The sequence below is a fragment of the Mauremys reevesii genome, linkage group 4, assembly GCF_016161935.1.
Source record: "Mauremys reevesii isolate NIE-2019 linkage group 4, ASM1616193v1, whole genome shotgun sequence".
Taxonomy (NCBI): Eukaryota; Metazoa; Chordata; order Testudines; family Geoemydidae; genus Mauremys; species Mauremys reevesii.
The window spans coordinates 62522094-62541441 of record NC_052626.1 but is presented as its reverse complement, the minus strand read 5'-3'; the positions used below and the strand labels follow the sequence as shown (position 1 = coordinate 62541441).

The following is a 19348-nucleotide window of genomic DNA, read 5'->3' as shown; positions in this document are numbered from 1 at the left end:
TTGAATCCTCCCTCTGCCTGTTTTAGAGCACAGAGTTGAATCCAAGTTTCCTGTATCTCAGGAGAGTGACCTATTGGCTATAACTGGGTGAGGGTTGGTCTCTGTCCATCCCCCGTCCTCCCCCCTGCCCCGAGAAAGGGCTTCTGTGCCTATCTCCAGGAGAAGGCTCGCAGCTGTGAATCCTCAGTGGCAGTAGGCTCCTTCCTCTGCCCTGTTAGTTGGGTACCAAAGGCCTAGATCTGTGGGAGGTTGATGCTTAAGTCCCTTTATGGACATGGGTCTTAGCCCCACTGCTTTCCTCTGTGTGTTACTGCTGGATAGCTTCGGTGACTCCTTGCTGGCTTCTGTAAATCCCTTTCTTAGGTGCCTAACTGTCCCCACAGAAGGCATGGACACCTAAGCCGGGCCTGGCCCTGTAAATTCCATTGGGAGGCAGAGCCCTAGGAGCTGGAACATCTAAGTCCCCTTTGATAGTCTAGCCCTTATTTCTTTAGCTCAAGTGGTAGAAGTCTATACTAATTTGTTCTGGTTCAAACCCTGATGGTGATGCATGAGGGAAAGATTCTTCCAGCTTGCAAGGGTTCCTTCCTCTCGGGTCAGGGTGCTCCCTTCGGGCCGTGTGTGGAGGAGTCAGTAGGTCAGCTGCATGTTGTCGGGGAGGCCTGACTTGTGGTTGCAGCACTGCCCACTCTGTACTTCCAATCTCTAATGGAGGACCCAGCACTCAGCCTGTCAGCTGGTAGCCCGGGCCCCTGGATGGAATAGGGCTCAGGCCTCCTGAGTGCAGGCTGAGTATGGCCCACAGCCTCCCGGCTGGGACAAGCAACAAGAGTCTGGGCATGAGTAAGCAAATCTATAGTCCTCGGTCTCCTGGTGGAAGAAATCAACAACAGTCTGGGGCAGGCCTCCTGGTCTAAGGTGAGGATGCAGCAAGTCTCATGTGGAGGCCAGCAACAGGGGGGTAGGGAGACCTGTGTGCATCCTGCTCCACCAGGTCCAGCCCAGTGCCCTAGCCATGGCCCGTGATCTCACCATGGTGTCAGCAAGGGAACATAAAATTGCTGCATCATGTCCTGACAGCACAACTGTACCCAGGTCTGGTTTCCCTGTGCTACTTCCCACCTACTTCTGCTAACGCTGCTCTGTCGCCGCCAGACTCTGGCTCACAGCCCTTCCTCTGGTATCTCCTCAGTGCCTTCCATCTCCTGGGACTGCAGGGTGCCGGTTTACTGTGTGGCTGGTCCTGGACCGTACTGAGGGTTCAGCACTCTAGTAAGGATATCTGCCTGTAACTGAGCTGCAGGGCCCTACTCTTATACGTCCTGCCTCACCCCTGTACTTCCTGTAAGGGAGGTGGGGTTGGGTTGGGTTAGCTGTGCCCACCAGGAAAAGTGTAAGGTAGTGGTTCTCAAACTTTTGTATTGGTGACCCCTTTCATACAGCAAGCCTCTGAATCTGACTCCCCCATATAAATTAAATATATCATTTTTATATTAAATGCTATTATAAATGCTGGCAGCAAAACGGGCTTTGGGGGCAGAGGATGATAGCTTGAGACCCCCCACAGAGTAACCTTGTGACCCCTTGACCTCCACTTTGAGAACCCCTGATGTAAGGGTTCCTCCATCTCGGGACTAGAGGGAGGCCAGTCTGCCTCACTACATAGCTGCACATAACAAAATTTGTTTTTACCTTTTTCCTTTTAAAAAAAACAAAACAAAACAAAAAAATTAGGAAATTACATACAAAATACCCATGTTAAAAGAATGTTCTTTAGGTTCAAAAGTTAAGCACTCAAAAGTTTGACAATAACCCAACTCTTAAAATTAAGCACCTAAAGATGCACATGCCTAAACTGAATAACTGCACAATCTGATTGCTGTCACCCTTGACCTTTTCCATCCCATCCACTTCTCATTCTTTGTAATGTGACGAAATGGGGTATCATATAAAATTGGATTGTAAACTACTGGGACAAGGGCTGTACCAATCTATGTGTCAATTCCATGAAAGTGGACCAATTTAGTTACCAAACATACCTTATACATATTCAATATATTTAGACATCAACATCAACATCAACAAGGTAGGCTTTTACAAATCTGAGTGTCAAGTTATTTCTCCTTACATTGTTTGCTAATGTTTGCCTGCTATTTTCAGTGCCTTATCAATATTATTTTGTAAATATTTGATCCATAACTTTTCTTATTGTATGTTAAAGAAACGATGTCCTCAAATGATGACAGCCGTTAAGTTTGCAAAGTAAAATTGAAAATGAGGCACTTTTTCTTCTAGCACACTCTTTCCTTTCTCTCCCCTTCCTCCCCAGCCAAGCACTATCCTGTTAGCTCAGATGTGTAGGTAGCAATCGCACAATTATTTGTGTTTTACCTGCTTTCTTCTTCCTTAGCTGGTTCCATTAAACTCAGTGTTTTTTGTACTACAGTGCTCTGACTTGATCTATGTCTGTCGGTAAATGTCTCCTCACCTTCACTACTGATCCTGCAGTACCAATCACAGAGGGAAGCCTTCAGCCAATGACAACCTTTGACTCCACCGTCTCTGAAAGGATTCTGGGAAATTGAGTTCTTCTTTAGTCAGCAGTTGGTCGGAATGCCGTTTGCTTGTAAAGATTAACTGCAAATGACAATATGGCGTGACATGTTTATTAGTGTGGTGCCCAGAGAATTGCTATCAGGGTGGGTATGGAGAAGGTATTTGGAAAATAAACAGCTGGCAAACATCTACAAGCCTGCATTTTTTTATTTAAGTGCTGGCAGCATCACCAGACTTGCAGCTGACAATCCTCTGAGCAAACCCACAATTTATTTATAGAGCAATTACACTAGAGGCAAACTTTTCCTGCCTGCCCTAGAGGCCCCTCCTTTACAGTCTGATGGGAATTCAGTTCACATGATCATCCAGTTATTAGTATCTCTACTGTGATTACCAGTGAGTCCCATATTTGGTGGTAGTTCTTATAATGTGGTCACTTGTTCACTAGGAAATGGACTGTGTCCCTACCAACAACTCATTTCATATAAGCCACAAAACCTCTTTCAGAGTGTAACCAGTTTGGTCATCACTGACCTGGGTTAGACTCAGTTCCCTGGATCAGGTTTATACTTTGAAAAAGAAAATGTGGTGGTGATTAGCAAATTTCTCCCACCTTTTAATGGTTTGACTGACTCCTATGACAGTTTCTGATGTAGTCAAAAGCCTCATAATGGGATCTAAAGTTAGACTTCATCTACTCACTGTAAGACAACTAAAACTGCAATCCTTACTCTTTTGGAGACCATTTTCTGTAAATGGACCTGCCTATGGAGATTTCATATTTTAACTTATTATTAAGCTTTGTTCTTTGTAAAGTAGGAAGCCAGGCACTGTTTAGTGAAATCTAATAAAAGTAAATAAATGTGTCAATGCTATGCCCCCATACAATCTGAAAAAGGCTTCAATGGCTGGAAAAGTATGATGATAAAACCTGCACAACCTATTTTTAGTTTATGTAGTTAGACTAACTTTTGCATTGCCTCATCATGTGCCACAATTAAATGAAAGTGACTGTCTATAGCACAATGTTCACCCTTTTTACAAAACTATAAATTTTGTACAAGACATGCATTGTGGGGTATCAGTTGAAAACTCACAATCTGCTGTGCATTATTGTCCTGATAAAATATGTGTATCAGCATTGGATGCAGCATTATAAGATTTACTCCTAGGGAACTTCTGTGTGTAAAAATTCTACACACATCATTTTAAATGTCTGCATGTTTTAGGTCAAAACAACACTATATAATCATGCCAGTTTCAATTATTTGGATAATTTATTCAAAATACCTGTCAGCATGTATGTCTGTATCAATTTAGACACCTGCCGTGATATAGTAACTCTAGTATCATGGCAGGGCCGCCCAGAGGGGGGGGGGCAAGAGGGGCAATTTGCCCCAGGCCCTGAGCCCCACGGGGGCCCCCACCAGAGTTTTTCGGGGCCCCCGGAGCAGGGTCCTTCACTCCCTCCGGGGGGCCCGGCAAACTCTTGTGCGGCCGGGCGCAGGAGCTTCTGCCGCTCCCGGTCTTCGCCGGCGGGGGGTCCTTCCGCTCCGGGTCGGAAGGACCCCCCGCTGGCGAATTACCGCCGAAGACGGAGCGGGACCCGCCGCCGAAGTTCAGCCCGGTCTTCGGTGGTAATTCGGCGGCAGGGGGCCCTTCCATTACCACTTCAGCGGCGGGTCCCGCTTCGGCGGTAATTCGGCGGCGGGGCGGTCCCCGCCGCGGGTCTTCAGGGCACTTTGGCGGCGGGTCCAGGAACGGAAGGGCCTCCCGCCGCCGAAGACCCCGGGCCCCCGGAATTCTCTGGGCGGCCCTGTATCATGGTGGGATGGGCCCAATACAAACTGATGAGGTTTTGGTGTAAGGATAGCACTGTGATGGCCTCATGTCACAATACAACGAGGTGAAGTTCTGTCACGACATCACCAGGATGATGCAACAAGATGATGTCACCTCCGCACAACACCACAACCGGCTCCAAGAGTGACGTCATCTCTCTGCCCCGCAAGGTTGTGATGACGCATGAATACTACGTGGGGAGAAGCTCCTCCCCCGTTCCCCTCCCCGACGCTGGCGGCAGTGACACAGCCCAGCTCCGCGCGCGCTCGCTCCCTGCTGCAGGATGGCTGCTCCGCGGCGCTGGTGGCGGCGACTCCGCTTGGTGCCGGTGGCGGCCCTGCTGCTGCTCCTGCTCCCAGGCCCAGGCCCGGCCGGCGCCGCCCAGCTCTCCAGGTGGCGGCTGCCGGTGCCTATGGTGAGTGTGGGCCGGGGGGGGTCGCTCCATCCCGGATTCCGGGGGAGGGGCAGATCCGGGAAGCGGAGCCCGGGAGGGACGGGACGTTGCCCCGCCCTATCCCCGGGCGGGAGGGAGGTGGCTGCGGGCCCCGGCGCAGGGAGAGGCGGAGGTGTCGCTGGGGGTGTCCCGGCGAAGCGCCGCCAGGGTGGCAGTGGGCTTGCGCGGGGTTGTCTGCTCGCTGCACTGTTGGGTTTTTTCCTGGGGCGTGAGAGTCTTGCCATTGTCTTTGCTCAGTAACGTGTTCCTAGACCTAAAGGTGACCTTCAAAAGGGAACCGAGTTGGGCTTGTCGGGCCCCTTTTTCTTCCGATTTGTATAGAAGGGCCGAAAACTTAGATTGATTTATTTTTTGGCCCCTCCTGTTTTGCATTTGTATAGTCCGGAAGACACTCCGATGCCTTTGGTGCTAGTGAAATGACCTCAAAAGAGTCTAGAAAATGGAAACTGCATTTGAGAAGAGGAAGGTTTTCTTATCAGACTGCTAAACTGTGTTTTATACCTGTTTAACATTAGTGATTAAAAGCTCTTGGTGAAAGGACATCTCTGTTAAAGAATCAGCCTTTCTCCACTGTCAGCCAAGTTGTGAAAACTAACCGTTCATATCCTCTGAGAAATCCTTGAGGTCTTCCAGCAAAATTAGAGAGGATCACAGCTCCTGTTAGTTTTAGGGCTAAAATTCCTTTTTAAAAAACTAAACCTAGACCCTTTTTATAGATCACAAAGAAGCAAAGTCTGATTTAAATAAAACACTTTTGCAAGAGCTCCTTTGTAGGTGTGGCTGGATATGTTGGAATTGGGGGTGTAAGAATCATAAATACTAAATCAGTTAGGCTAGTTCTTGCAAGAGTTTGGGTTCTCTTGACTATTGTGCTTGAAATTCTGGGTGAAAGAAAGCAGTGTTTACTTAATTAAATGATCTAATGCTATCCAATTGTCTTCATCGCCTCTTTGTTTGTCTTTGCAGGGGAAGAAGTTTTTTCATTTTGGAAAGGTTCTCTTCAGCAACACCACAATTTTCCTGAAGTGTAAGTGCTTTTGGTGGATGAGTCTGTTATGCTAGTCTCTACTCAACCTAGTAGTCATCACAATGTAGTAATACTTGGATGAAAGTGCTCATAAAACTGTGATTTATCCAGAGATATTAAACTGGTTACATTGGTAGATGATCTGCTAGCCATGGATTAAAATCTTGTGCCCATACTGATACTGTTAGATCTGTTAGCAGCTCTTGACACCTTTGATTAAGAGGTGGTGTTAACTTGCTACAAATTGCAGTAGGAGTGGATGGTGCTGCTCTTGGGTGGCTTCTTTCTTTCCTGGCTAAATATTTCCAGAAAGTGATATGGGAAAGTTGCTTCTCTTTCTTTTGGGTACCATAATATGGACTTCTGCAGGGATCTGTCTCGTCTCCCCTCCTGTTGAATGTGTGGGGCTGTTGGGAGGGTTAGTCAGAAGATATGGGCTGCGGTGTCTTCAGTATGCTGATGACATTCATCTCTGACACTGTCTCCTGATATAGCCATGATAGGCCAGTGTCAGAGGAAGATTGGGGTAGTGGTGGAAGCCAGCTGGCTGATGCTCAATTTAGATAAGACAGGTACAGTTGGTGAGTTGGGGGAAGCAATTGGATAATATGGTGAAGATGATTTCTCTTCCTTTGACTGAGAGTGTGTTCCTGCCATTTGTTTACCCACCTTCATTGGGAATAGTATGGGGTCTTCAGGTGCTGTTAGATGATCAAATAGCAGCAATGTCCAAGAGAGCTTTTTACCATCTGTGTGTGGCCAGGGAGACTGAGGTTGTTTTTTTGTTTGTTTTTCTTTTCAAATGCAATTCCTCTTGCAGTGATCCTTGTCTTTGTCAGTTCAAAACTGGATTATTCCAGTTGACTCTGCATGGGGCTATAGTTGAGGTCAATCTGGAAATGTAAGGTTGTGTAGAGTGCAGCAACCTGCCTATTAACTGATGGTACTTGGTGGCAGCACATGTTACTGGTGCTCCATAATAAATAATAATTGGAGATATACCAATCTCCTAGAACTGGAAGGGACCTTGAAAGGTCATCGAGACCAGCCCCCTGCCTTCACTAGCAGGACCAATTTTTGCCCCAGATCCCTAAGTGGCCCCCTCAAGGATTGAACTCACAACCCTGGGTTTAGCAGGCCAATGCTCAAACCACCGAGCTATCCCTCCCTCCTCCATGATGTGCCCTGGCTACCTACTGGTTTCCAGATGGAAGATGCTGGTTTTGATGTATCAAGTCTTAATTGGGACTTGATACTCTGATACTTGAGAAGACCACTTCTCCTTGTGCTATATTGCTACATTTGCAATCATTGGAGCTATTTGATTCATAGATTCCAAGCCCAGAAGGGACCATCATCATCTGGTCTGACCTCCTGTATAACACAGGCCATAGAACTTCCCCAAAATAATTCACAGATCATATATTTTAGAAAAACATCCAGTCTTGATTTAAAAATGGTCATTGATGGACCATTGGTGGGGGTTGGACTAGATGACCTCCTGAGGTCCCTTCCAACCCTGAGATTCTATGGAGAATCCATCACGACCCACGGTAAATTGTTCTAGTGGTTAAATTATCCTCACAGTTAAAAATTTACACTTTGATCTGACTCCACCTTGATTTAAACGAGGTGGCTGATGATAGTGTTCTTTGTGAGGGGCCATCATCGCAGGAATAGGTTTTCCCCACTAGTCTAAAATGGCCCAAAGTTCTATTGAACTTCATAGCACCCTGCAAGATGGTTGTTATGCAGGCAGCTGTGGAGGCGAGCCTTGGAAAGAAATCAGAGATGTGGGTGAGAGGGATGGCTGGTGTTTTAAAAATGTAAGGCATGGGGGTCTAGAGCTTTAGTACTTGACCCTCTTTATTTCTGTATAAATCTTATTATAATTATTTATTTGCATTACAGTAGTGTGTAGAAATCAGGGCTGTAAGACAGATTGTGAAGCATTTGCAATTGAAATAAATGAGCAGGCAAAAGGCAGGAGGGGAACCAGAGGCGCATAGAAACGAAATTTTGTCCATGGTCACACAACAGGTCAGTGGCAGAGCTATCAATAGAATCCAGGACACATCTCCTGACTCCAAGTCCAGTGCCCTATCCACTGGACCACGCTGTATCTTCTCAAACACAAATTAAAGCCTCACAATTCCCTAATGAGGACTCTTGTCTTACAGATGGGTAAACTGAGGTAGGGAGCTTACCCTGAGCTATACTGTTTGTACCTAAGGGTTAAATTATTTTGTGTATTTTGAGTGTGTAGTCTTTGTGAGGGGTTAGTACTGCTGCCATTTAGTTTGGTGCTCCCAGCTTTACAAGAATTGTCTCATTTGCTTTAACACCCTGCTTCACTGTGTTGAATAATTTCACACATCTTCAGTCACCCAAATGGAATCCTGTAACATCAGAATGAATGGAATTCTAGTCTCCATATGGGTCACTTTGTGTTCTTTTGAACAATAGTTTCTGTCTCAGAAGAACACTGCTCTTCTGCTGCTGGTCCCTTGTTTGAATAAGCATATTATTCTTCATTGTTTATTGTAGTTGGACAGGGGAGTAACATTATGTATGGTACTAGTCCATTAACAGCTAGGGGAAAACCTGGCATATGAGGACTTGTTACATTTTTTTCTGTCTTGTTTTCTGTGTAGTTGAAGGAGACGAGAAGGCTTGTGATCCCTTGCAGGGTTACAATGTTACCTGGTACTTTAGACATTCTGATTGCTACAATGAAGTCTCCAACTTTGGGGTAAGAATCATCTGGAACTGCATGGTATTTTTTTTTTTTTTTTAAAGTCATGGTGGCTTAGTACAGGGGTGGCCAAGGTGTGGCTTCAGAGCCACATGCGGCTCTTCAGAAGGTAATATGCGGCTCCTTGTATAGGCACCTACTCCGGGGCTGGAGCTACAGGCGCCAGCTTTCCAATGTGCTGAGGGGTGCTCACTGCTCAACCCCTGGCTCTGCCACAGGCCCTGTCCCCACTCCACCCCTTCCAGCCCCTCCTGCACGCCAAGAAACAGCTGATCAGGAGGTGTGGGGAGGGAGGAAGGAGGTGCTGATCAGCAGGGCAGCCGCTGGGCGGGAGGCACTGGGAGCGGGGGAGGGCAGGGTGGAGCTGATGTGGGGCTGCTGATGTATTACTGTGGCTCTTTGCCAATGTACATTGGTAAAGTCTGGCTCCTCAGGCTCAGGTTGGCCACCCTGGCTTAGTGGATTTGAGCTTGGATACATCATTTATATCTCATTCCTGTCAGTCTGCTGTTCTGAGGAAGGCATCTGTACTCTGGTGGTAACAGACTCCTCGGTAACTGGGAAATGCAGAGGGCATGATCTAAAGCTTATTGAATTCAAGGGGAGCCTTTCTATTGACTTCAGTGGATTTTGGATCAGGCCAGTAGCTCTTGAGTGCTTACACTAATTTTCTTCATCTAGATGCAGAGGATAAAAAAGCAACTAGAAAAACCCAAATAAACCCATCAACTCTGATTAAAAACTCAAACACTTAATATTCAGTACAAAAAAATTATTAGAGAATTTAGCACGCCAAGGTCAGCAAATACCTAAACTGAGGTTGTATTCAGCCTTAATTCTTCCCCCTATTCGTACGCTACTTACAAGTCTGTACCTTATATAAATGCAAACTGTTTCTCAAATACAGTAGAATATACAACTTTTCTACAACTTTAGATACTTACTTGTGGCACTTCGTGATAGTTTTCTTGTTTACTGAATTTTCATTCTCAGGTTCATAAAATGTACTGAATATAACTTATATTAAACTCTCTTTTCTGTTTAAGCAATTTTAATAGTTTAGGCTTCCATGTTGCAGATTTATGCTTCTCCTCTAAATTTAAGCATATAAGTAATCCCACTGATTCCATCCCTATTACTCATGTACTTAAAATTAACCACAGGTGTAAATGTTTGCAGGCCTGAGGCCTTAATAGCCATGTTGACTTTTTTTTTAAACCAGTGGTACAACCTTATTTCAGGTGCAGTTGATTATTAAGCAAGTTAGCTCTGAACTTAGGTTCCTTTTATATGGTAACAAATGGTCACTATTAGTATTGTGTAATATATGCTGTATATTTATAGTTTACAGTGCAACTTTCATGAAAATAACTTTGTAGACTGACTTGCATTCAGTTCTGTACGTATATAATTGTGTAAGATTATGTTAAAAAATCATGGAACAACTAGTTGCCACTCTCTGGTTAGAGACCGGAGAGTTCAATTCTAAGATGTGTTGTGATCCCCATTCTAAATTTACGTGGAAGGGGTTTTTACTATAAATATCTTTGTAATTAATTTGGGTGGATTCATTTTGTATGGACAGGATGGGAAATACTTTTTTTGGTTTAGATGTCCTATTCTCTTCACAGATATTTGTACATTAAGAGATATTGTCTTGCTTTCCAGTTTTCTAGCTGCTGAGAAAAATCATTTGATATATCAAATGCCAAAACATAAGTTATATTATGTCTGACAGGATGATCAAGCAGCATCTTATTTTGGAGCCACTGCTGAAGCACATACAGGTTGGTCAGGATCCTACGCCATGGCTTCACTCTTCTTCCCCAACTGTTCTGAGCTCTTCAAACCACAGGTATGATGTTGGTGAAGGCTTTGTAATCCCACCATGTTCTCTCATACCACATTCAGAGGAAAGCATTAGGTGATTCCTACTGGAACAGTTGGGCTTGTTGCAACTACAGGTGCTGCCTTAGCTGATGAGTACATATCCCCTGCCTTAAAGAGGAGAAGATGTATCTTTGTGTGTGTATAACAAATAACAAACAACCAAACAAATTATAACCATGATTTTTGTTCTGGTTTATTTAATGTTTACTGTTCAAAGTCTGCCCCCAAAAAGCAGACTTAAATGGTGGAGTTTTCCATATTGGCAACACTGTGTCTACTTCATATTGGGGAATGGCATAAAGCTCACTGCTGGGAAGGTTGTGGGTGTGTCCATGCACAATCAGAGTGGGTGCTGCTTTTGGGGGGGCTGTGGGAAATGCACAGCAAACTGGGCTTTACATTCGTTGCTGAATAATACCTCAGCTTTTTTGCCAGGTGAGTGTTCAAGACTAACATTTAAATGAACATAAATTTAAAGAGTAGGTGGATAGGTAGATTATATAACACATTGTCAATAAATTAGAAACTTCAAGCAACTGAAGTCCACATAGTGAAAGGGCAAAAGAGTGCTTAAAGCGTAAGACCAAACAAGAGGGGAAAGAGGAGGGCCCAAGTGGGCAGTGACACGTGGCGGTATGTGCTTGTGGAAAGGAATCAAGGGGGCGTGTACAAATACATGCCCTACACCAGTTGTATCTTGCCACGGGAATCTGCACAACTCTATTAATACCAAATGTCAGTAAATGTACTGTTTGTTTAACAGTTTGTACGTAGAGATTTCAAGGAGAAATGTGCAGCTTGGCATCTGTATTAGACTGTTCCCAGTTGAAACAAAGGACATTCTGTAGTGAACACCAGGAAACTTCTCTTAACTGTTGAATCTGGCATACTAAGTAAGCAATGAGGCATAGTTAAAGGTGACTGGAAAAGCATTTAAAAAAAATCGTATTTGTGCTCTTTTAACTACTTTGATGTATAAAGATGGCTTGAAACACATTTTAAAATACGTTGACAGTTCTGATATTTCTAAATGTAAAAGCAGGCAACTGTTTTCTCTGCTTTTACTGGAAGAGCTCTTGTGCATCTCAGCTGTGTATTAGGAGACCATATATTAATTGAATGGCCAAGGTGGTAAGGTTGGGATTGTCAAAAGACCATAAGGGTATGCCTACATTGCAATAAAACACTTTATCGCTGGTCTGTGTCAGCTGACTCAGGCTGCTGGGCTTATAAAATTGCAGTGTAGATTTTCAGGCTTGGGCTGGAGGCTGAGCTTGAATGTCTACGCTGCAGTTTTGTAGCTCCGCAGCCCAAGCACCCCAAGCATAAGTCAGCTGACACAACCAGCCATGGATGTATTATTGCAGTATAGACATATACCCTATGTGACTTTTCCTTGGGAGCCTTTGAAATCACAACTGAAATCTTGAACAAAGACATCCTTTCTCCCAATGTGTATCACCTAATAAATGATTGTAAACAGTCTGGCCAAAGACTCTTTCCCACTCAGTTGCTTAGCTTTCAGGGTCTTCTAAAGTAGTAGTCTCATTAGTTCTCTAGTCGCTGTACTGTCTTTCTGGGTAGTCAAGATCGGAATTTCTTATGTGAAAAACAAGCAGCAAAAAAAAAATAATCTGCAAATACAACCCAACTAAACCCACCCTTTCAGGACTCTTTTATGCATAAAGAAAGGGCTTGGGTCCACCTTTTTTCTTCGTGAGTTACCTCTCACAGGGAGGTGCCTAGAACTCTCTAAGTGGTGCACGCTTTATTATGGGAATTTACTTCTTTACTCCCCAAATTAAATCTGTCAGTCCATTTCTAAAAAATGAAACCTGTTGTATTTAGTAATTCTGTCTCCTAAAAGGGCTAGTCTAAGCAAGTGCACAAAACTTTATCCCAGCTGTGGAGAGAGTCTAGGTTAGGGAAATGAGAGAAGGGCTTCTCCCTGTAAGTTAACCCTCTGTTGCAGTTTTTCAGAATGTGCTTTCTTTCTTGTAATCTAATTTTAACAGCAGAAGCACTGCTGGTATAACTTGTCTTTATATTTCTAAGAAAGTGTTTATATATATGTTTTTTTTATCCTAAAGATTTTCTATAAAGAGTATATTCCCCTAGAACACCTCTCAGATGAAAAACAAGAGGTAATTCCTTTTCTTTGGTGTACATGATTTTTAAAGGGGGTTGATGATGGTGTGGGTGGATGGGAAGCTTTTGGAATCTTGATTAATATGCTGCTTTTTATGTCTTTAAGAGTTTAAAAGATAAGGAGAATGCAACAAACCACACAATGGTGGCAGAGAAAACTGTAAGTATCTGAGGATTTTAGGCATAAGGGTGGTATGGAATCTAGCAGCTCTAAATACATTTTTTTATATTTGCACAAATTCTTTTTAGTATGTATTAATAGTAGTGCTATTAATTTTGCTACACTGAATTTTATGGAAGCTAGATATGTTTTAGCCTTGTTATAGTGTAATAATTATGTGGAATGTAGGTAATTTGGCAGTAGTTCTAGGTGTTTCACATTTTTCATGTGAAATGTTTAGTTCTTTTAAGTTCATGTTCTCTCTGGATTCCATTAAAGGTCAGACTGGTTTTATCAGAAATAAAATTAAATACAGTAGTTAGGTTTAAATTTTTAACACGCTAATGTTGGTATATAATCTGTATCAGCCTTAACAGATTTTATCATTGATAATTTTGTCTTATCAAATATCTGATTTATTGGCAGATCTGAGTTTTAAGCATGAGGGATGTCCCGCAGCCAATAGTAATTTCTACAGCAAATGATCAATATAGAAAGTTCTTATTCCATCTCAATAACCTTTGCTGTTTCATGTTATACAATTTGAATTGCTACCATCAAAGCCAAAGAACTCGGTATAGTTCTGTTGTTGCTGTTGCTTTCAGAAGCCTGGTCTACACTAGGCGTTTAAACCGGTTTTAGGAGCGTAAAACCGATTTAACGCCACACCCGTCCACACTGAGAGGCCCTTTATATCGGTATAAAGGGCTCTTTAAACCGGTTTCTGTACTCCTCCCTAACGAGAGGAGTAGCGCTAGTATCGGAATTACCATATCGGATTAGGGTTAGTGTGGCCGCAGATCGACGGTATTGGCCTCCGGGCGGTATCCCACAGTGCACCACTGACTGCTCTGGACAGCAATCTGAACTCGGATGCAGTGGCCAGGTAGACAGGAAAAGCCCCACGAACTTTTGAATATTTCCTGTTTGCCTAGCGTGGAGCTCAGATCAGCACGTGTGGCGATGCAGTTAAAAATCAAAATAAAGAAAGAGCTCCCGCATGGACCATGCGGATGTGATCGCTGTAAGGGCAGGCAAATCTGTTCTATCAGCGCTCCGTTACAGAAGACGAAATTCAAAATCATTTTTAAAAAATCTCCAGACAGACGCCATAGCAGGGGCTCAGCGCACTGCTGCGTGACAAATGTAACGGAAAGCCAAAGAATCAAATGGACGCTCATGGACTGGAGGACTCAAGCTATCCCATAGTTCCTGCAGTCTCCGAAAAGTATTTGCATTCTTGGCTGAGCTCCAAATGCTTCTAGGGTCAAACACAGTGTCCGCGGTGGGTCAGGGCATAGCTCGGCAATTTACGCACCCCACCCCCAGAAGTGAAAGGGAAAACAATCCTCTCTTGACTCTTTAACATGTCACCCTATCTTTACTGAATGCTGCAGATAGACCCGATGCTGCAGCACTCAACACCAACATCCTTGCTCCCCCCCCGCCGTGGGTGGCTGATGGTGCAAAACGACTGGTAGCCGTCCTCATCATCAGCCTATTGGCACATGGGGCAGTGCAAAAGGACTGGTAATCATGCAGACTAGCATCGGTGAGGTCTATCAAGGGTGCCTGGCCCTAATTTTTCCTGGTAGATGGTGCAGTATGGCTGATAACCATCGTCGTCATAGCAACAGGGGGCTGAGCTCTGTCAGCCCCCACCCTTCATGTGTAAAAAAAAGATTCAATTGCCCCTGGACTAGCAGAGGGATGCTGGGCTCCTCTCCTCCACACTCCTTACTGTCCTGTCTGGACTATCATAGCAGCTGGAGGCTGCCTTCCACTCATTTCTCACTAACAAGTCAGTGTGTCTTATTCCTGCATTCTTTATTACTTCATCACACAAGTGGGGGACAATGCTACAGTAGCCCAGGAAGGCTGGGGGAAGAATGGAATCAACAGGTGGGGTTGTTGCAGGAGCACCCCCTGTGAATAGCATACAGCTCATAATTTCTGCATTATCTGACACAGAGCAGCTGTGCTCTCTGATACAATGGTTCTCTAGTACACTTGCCCATATTCTAGGCAGGACTGATTCTATTTTTAGATACCAAAAAGGAGGGATTGACTCTGGGAGTCATTCCCAATTTTGGCTTTTGTGCCCCTGGCTAAGAGCAGCCAGGGGCACTTATGACAGCAGCAAATGGTGCAAAACGACTGGTAGCCATGATCATCTTTTTACCAATTTATGGATTGGTAGATGGTGCAGTATGGCTGGTAACCATCTCTGCTGTCATGCAAAAGTAAAAGCATGCTGCTGTGTAGCGCTGCTGAATTGCCTCTGTGAGCGGCATCTAGTACACATACGGTGACAGTCACAAAAGGCAAAACAGGCTCCATGATTGCCATGCTATGGCATCTGTCAGGGCAATCCAGGGAAAAAAGGCACGAAATGCTTGTCTGCCGTTGCTTTCCCAGAGGAAGGAGTGACTGACGACATTTACCCAGAACCACCCGCGACAATGATTTTTGCCCCATCAGGCACTGGGATCTCAACCCGGAAATTCCAAGGGGCGGGGGAGGCTGCGGGAACTATGGGATAGCTATGGAATAGCTACCCACAGTGCAACGCTCCAGAAGTCGATGCTAGCCTCGGACCGTGGATGCACACCACCGATTTAATGTGTTTAGTGTGGCCACGAGCACTCGATTTTATACAATCTGTTTTACAAAACCGGTTTATGCAAATTCGGAATAGTCCCGTAGTGTAGACGTACCCAGAGAGTAAGAAGCAAAATAGTCTTGGTGAATGTGTTAATGTTAGTGGAGCTGAACCCAGGAAAGAGACTCTTTTCTGATATCACTGTAGCTTTTGTGGTGGTCTGTCTGATTAGCTTTACTAACTTTTAGTGCATTGCCTATAAACCACATTTTTCTTTAGGAGCCTGGCCATAGTGTATTACAACTGTGAGAACAGGTCGGAGATTGAATGAAAAGTATTTATATGTCCACTTGGTGGACATCTCTCATCATGTTATGTAGTCATATTCATATATTTCCCAGCATAAGGGCTTTGGGGGAGAACATTGTGGTTGTAGCCTCATCTGTGAATACTGTGCTTGCTTAAAATCTTTTCAGGAGTCTTATCAGAAGATGTTAGTTTTGAATTGATCTGATTTGCTCTGTGTATCTGTGTGTACATCTGGAAGCTTGTTTTTCAGGCAAGGAATGCTGTGATCCAAACCCGGAAAGATGGGCCATATATCTTCATTGTGCAAATTGGGATTTCAGCCTTGAAGGAGTCTAGTATCAACATGAAAAGGAGGGAGATAACGGCACCCTCTTCTGATCCAAAAGAGAGTCTCTTTACAAGTAAGCTGCATATAGTCATCTTTCATTCTTATTTATTTTTGACTTATTGAATGCTCTTATCAGACATTCTTTAGGTGCTTTTATGTAATATATACTGTGCAGCCCAGTGTCAGTTTAAAGACTTCCAACTTCTATCTTGCACATAATTACATTCTCCATTACAGCTCCCCTCAGCCTAAGGCAATAGATGAGCCATGCCTGGTATCAGGAGGATAACAGCTTTCGACTTTGTCAAACTAATGGTGGAAACTATCGAGTTGTCAGTAATTCAGTTCCGAGCGGCAAAGAGTCCTGCGGCACCTTATAGACTAACAGACGTATTGGAGCTTTTGTGGGGTGAATACCCACTTCGTCGGATGGGTATTCACCCCACGAAAGCTCATGCTCCAATACGTCTGTTAGTCTATAAGGTGCCACAGGTCTCTTAGTCTGGATCTCTAAAAGCGGCAAACATGGCTACCCCTCTGATATTTCAGTTCTGAGTATTGTCCCTCCATGTAAGGATCTTGGAAGAACATCCAACTAATGTAGTTGTTTATAGTAACACACTTAAGTAGCTAGGCCTCAAGTGATGTAGAGCATTGCAAGATCAAAATTAACACCTTGCAGTTGCTACTAGCAGTGACTTGGAACCATGTGCACTCCTTTGAGGAAATGCTAAACTCTTTAGCATATCTTATGTTAAAATGTTATTGGCATGGCAATTGTTTTAAAAGTGGCTACAGAGCATAGGCAATTGGGAAAAATAAGGAAATTCAAAATTAAGGCTTAAATGTAGTCTTGAACTTGCCCTAGTCTGCACAGGCTCTTTGTAGCACAAATTAATATAATTTACTTTTCACTAACGAAGACTACTATGTATAATGGGGCATGTCATTTTAAATACACCTCTACCCTGATATAACGCTGTCCTCGGGAGCCAAAAAATCTTACCGTGTTATAGGTGAAACTGCGTTATATCGAACTTGCTTTGATCCGCTGGAGCTTGTAGACACCCCCCCTCTCTCCCGGGAGCACTGCTTTACCACGTTATATCCAAATTCGCATTATATCGGGGTAGAGGTGTACAAGCATGTAAAATTCATTGTTTTATATAAGGCTTAATCTTTTTTGTGATTGAAGTACAAATTACATTTAAGACGTGCTGCACTATTTGGTTCCTGTTCAAACCAGTTGGATTGTGTTTTGACAGTGACTGTGGAACTGAAGGGTCCATATGAGTACCTCTCTCTTGCAGACTATCCTCTCATGATTGTAAGTAAAACTGGCTTTCCTTAGTTCGCCTACAGAGTTGACATAAATCCCAGCAAAAAATTTTCTTGAGCAGTGTAGTCATTCATGGTGACTTAGTGGCTTAGCATGAATAAAGAACATTGTTTTTCATGTATTTTCCCTACTCTGCAAAGTTCAGGAATTAGCATGCTCTAGTATTTTTTTTTCTTATTGGAGTGCTATAACATAGCTGCTGTAGACTAGTCATGCCAGAGGGCAACAGTATCATTAGTATAGTTATCCACTCATGAATTGCAACTTTCAGTACATACTCTCCTGTCTTAGCTCATCTGGTGAAACTCACTGTTCTTTGTTTTTGCTTAATGTTACCATTTTGTGTGTCATTGCTTTCTCTGCTCTTTAGTGGTAGCCACTCCCTACTGTGTTTCGCTGCCACCAGTGACAGAATAACTCAACTTGTAGCTGACTCAGTTCTTAGTTGTTTCTTTCCAGGAGGTGAAGTGATTTCCTGCTGGCTGAAGAAGTAAAGGGACTTAAACAAAATTTTCATCCCCCTTTATAGAGACCTTGTCTGATTGCAGTGATCTCTGCTACTGGGCGGGGGTAAGCAGTAGTCTCTGGTTGTGATTGAGATGCTGCACACTTCACTTTCTGCAGAAGTAGAAAGCATCCAGCAGAACTTTCTAAGGCTCATTTAACCTGTGTGAGTGACCCAATGTGAGAGATCCAGGAAAAGGGCCTTTAAGTCTAGAGGGCACCTGTGATGGAGGGCCTTGACTGAAGCTGCTGTGGCTAGGTCCTTCTCTTTGAATTGTATGACTAACCTGGACATGGAGGTGTATAGGGAAGAAAATCCTATCCTGATCAGTAAGTGTGTTGAGGTTCTGCAGTTTGTCTCTCAATGGCCTAGTTTAAAAACTAGTTCACTGCAGGGAGAGACTGCAGTTGTCCCCATGCTGTCCCACTTCTTTGTTCTGGCCATGTAGCTGATCCATATTGAGTGGCCATTTGTTTTATGTGCTTTATTGTCTTCAGCCTCATCTTTCTTGCACATTGAGCCTCAATGATCTATTGGGAGTTTGCCATGATCTGGTTGGTGTTCTGATGTTTCTAATCCATCAAATAACTTATGAAATCTGTTTTTCAACATGTCAAGTTTGCTTCTATGCAATGCATGTCTGAAAGATCTTGATGACTTTACTTAAGTCTCTTAAACAAGTCACTTTGGAAACATAGCAGAGTGTTCAAACTAACATTCTTTTGTGATTAATTTCTGAGGCTTTTTCTAGGTCCTGTGTCTTTCTTGCCTCTTTTTGAATGACCTCAAATTTGGTCAAAAACTGTTTATTTGCTAGCCACATGTGTCAAAAGGTGACTTTGGGACTGGGGGAAATGACCAAACAGACCTGTAATGAAAAGCAAGTCTCTTTCCTACCTGGGAGGGAAGGGTTCCAATAATCACCCCATAACTTGTGCATTACAGAATGGTATGAGAAATAAGCCTACCTCTTACATTAAATCTTTCCAGGAAAGTTTCTGAAATGTCCCTTAAGGGTGGCAGAGAAGTTTGGATATACAAGAACAAACAGGTGCAAGGGGGTAATATTTCTTGGTGTTTGGGGGATGATTTGTACAAGCGCAGATTCTAATAGGAGTTTTTTTAGGCTAGTGATATGTGCTTTACTCCTTTGGCAGAATCAGCCGAGAATAAGTTGCGAAGCTCCTCTTGTATAAGAATGGAATCACTCAAACTCAGTTACAAGGATTCCATCTGCTGGCAGTGAGAAATTTGTACCATGCCTCTAGACTGCTACAGAACCCCAGGAAAGAAATGTGAAATGTCTATATCCAGCTACTGTGGAAAGTTTAAAAAAAACCAAACAAACCAAACTTTCCACAGTAGTTGGATATAGACACTTCACAAGCTGCTGTGCTTTACCAAGAAAATATAGCTGTATTAAATCCATGCAC

General features: G+C 43.7%; 2 protein-coding genes across 11 annotated transcripts in view; one reads left to right on the top strand and one right to left on the bottom strand.

Moving 5' to 3' along the window:
* GANC (glucosidase alpha, neutral C) overlaps positions 1 to 2625 on the bottom strand; it is a 50600-nt gene extending 47975 nt beyond the window's left edge. For 5 of the 7 annotated variants that reach the window (XM_039534670.1, XM_039534671.1, XM_039534672.1 and 2 more), the window contains exon 1: positions 2392 to 2555. In XM_039534670.1, coding sequence (XP_039390604.1) covers positions 2392 to 2420 — 29 coding nt within the window. In that variant the 5' untranslated portion in view covers positions 2421 to 2555. Of the gene's footprint in view, positions 1 to 2391 lie in introns of all 7 variants that reach the window. The other 2 variants (XM_039534673.1, XM_039534674.1) reach the window with 1 other exon arrangement.
* A 2019-nt stretch (positions 2626 to 4644) lies between these two features.
* Positions 4645 to 19348, top strand: part of TMEM87A (transmembrane protein 87A) — a 32932-nt gene continuing 18228 nt past the window's right edge. For 3 of the 4 annotated variants that reach the window (XM_039534684.1, XM_039534682.1, XM_039534686.1), the window contains exons 1-8: positions 4645 to 4813; positions 5819 to 5879; positions 8534 to 8631; positions 10373 to 10489; positions 12615 to 12668; positions 12779 to 12832; positions 15994 to 16144; positions 17337 to 17398. In XM_039534684.1, the coding sequence (XP_039390618.1) occupies positions 4682 to 4813; positions 5819 to 5879; positions 8534 to 8631; positions 10373 to 10489; positions 12615 to 12668; positions 12779 to 12832; positions 15994 to 16144; positions 17337 to 17398 (729 nt within the window). In that variant the 5' untranslated portion in view covers positions 4645 to 4681. The remainder of the gene's footprint in view (positions 4814 to 5818; positions 5880 to 8533; positions 8632 to 10372; positions 10490 to 12614; positions 12669 to 12778; positions 12833 to 15993; positions 16145 to 17336; positions 17399 to 19348) is intronic. The other variant, XM_039534683.1, reaches the window with a different exon arrangement.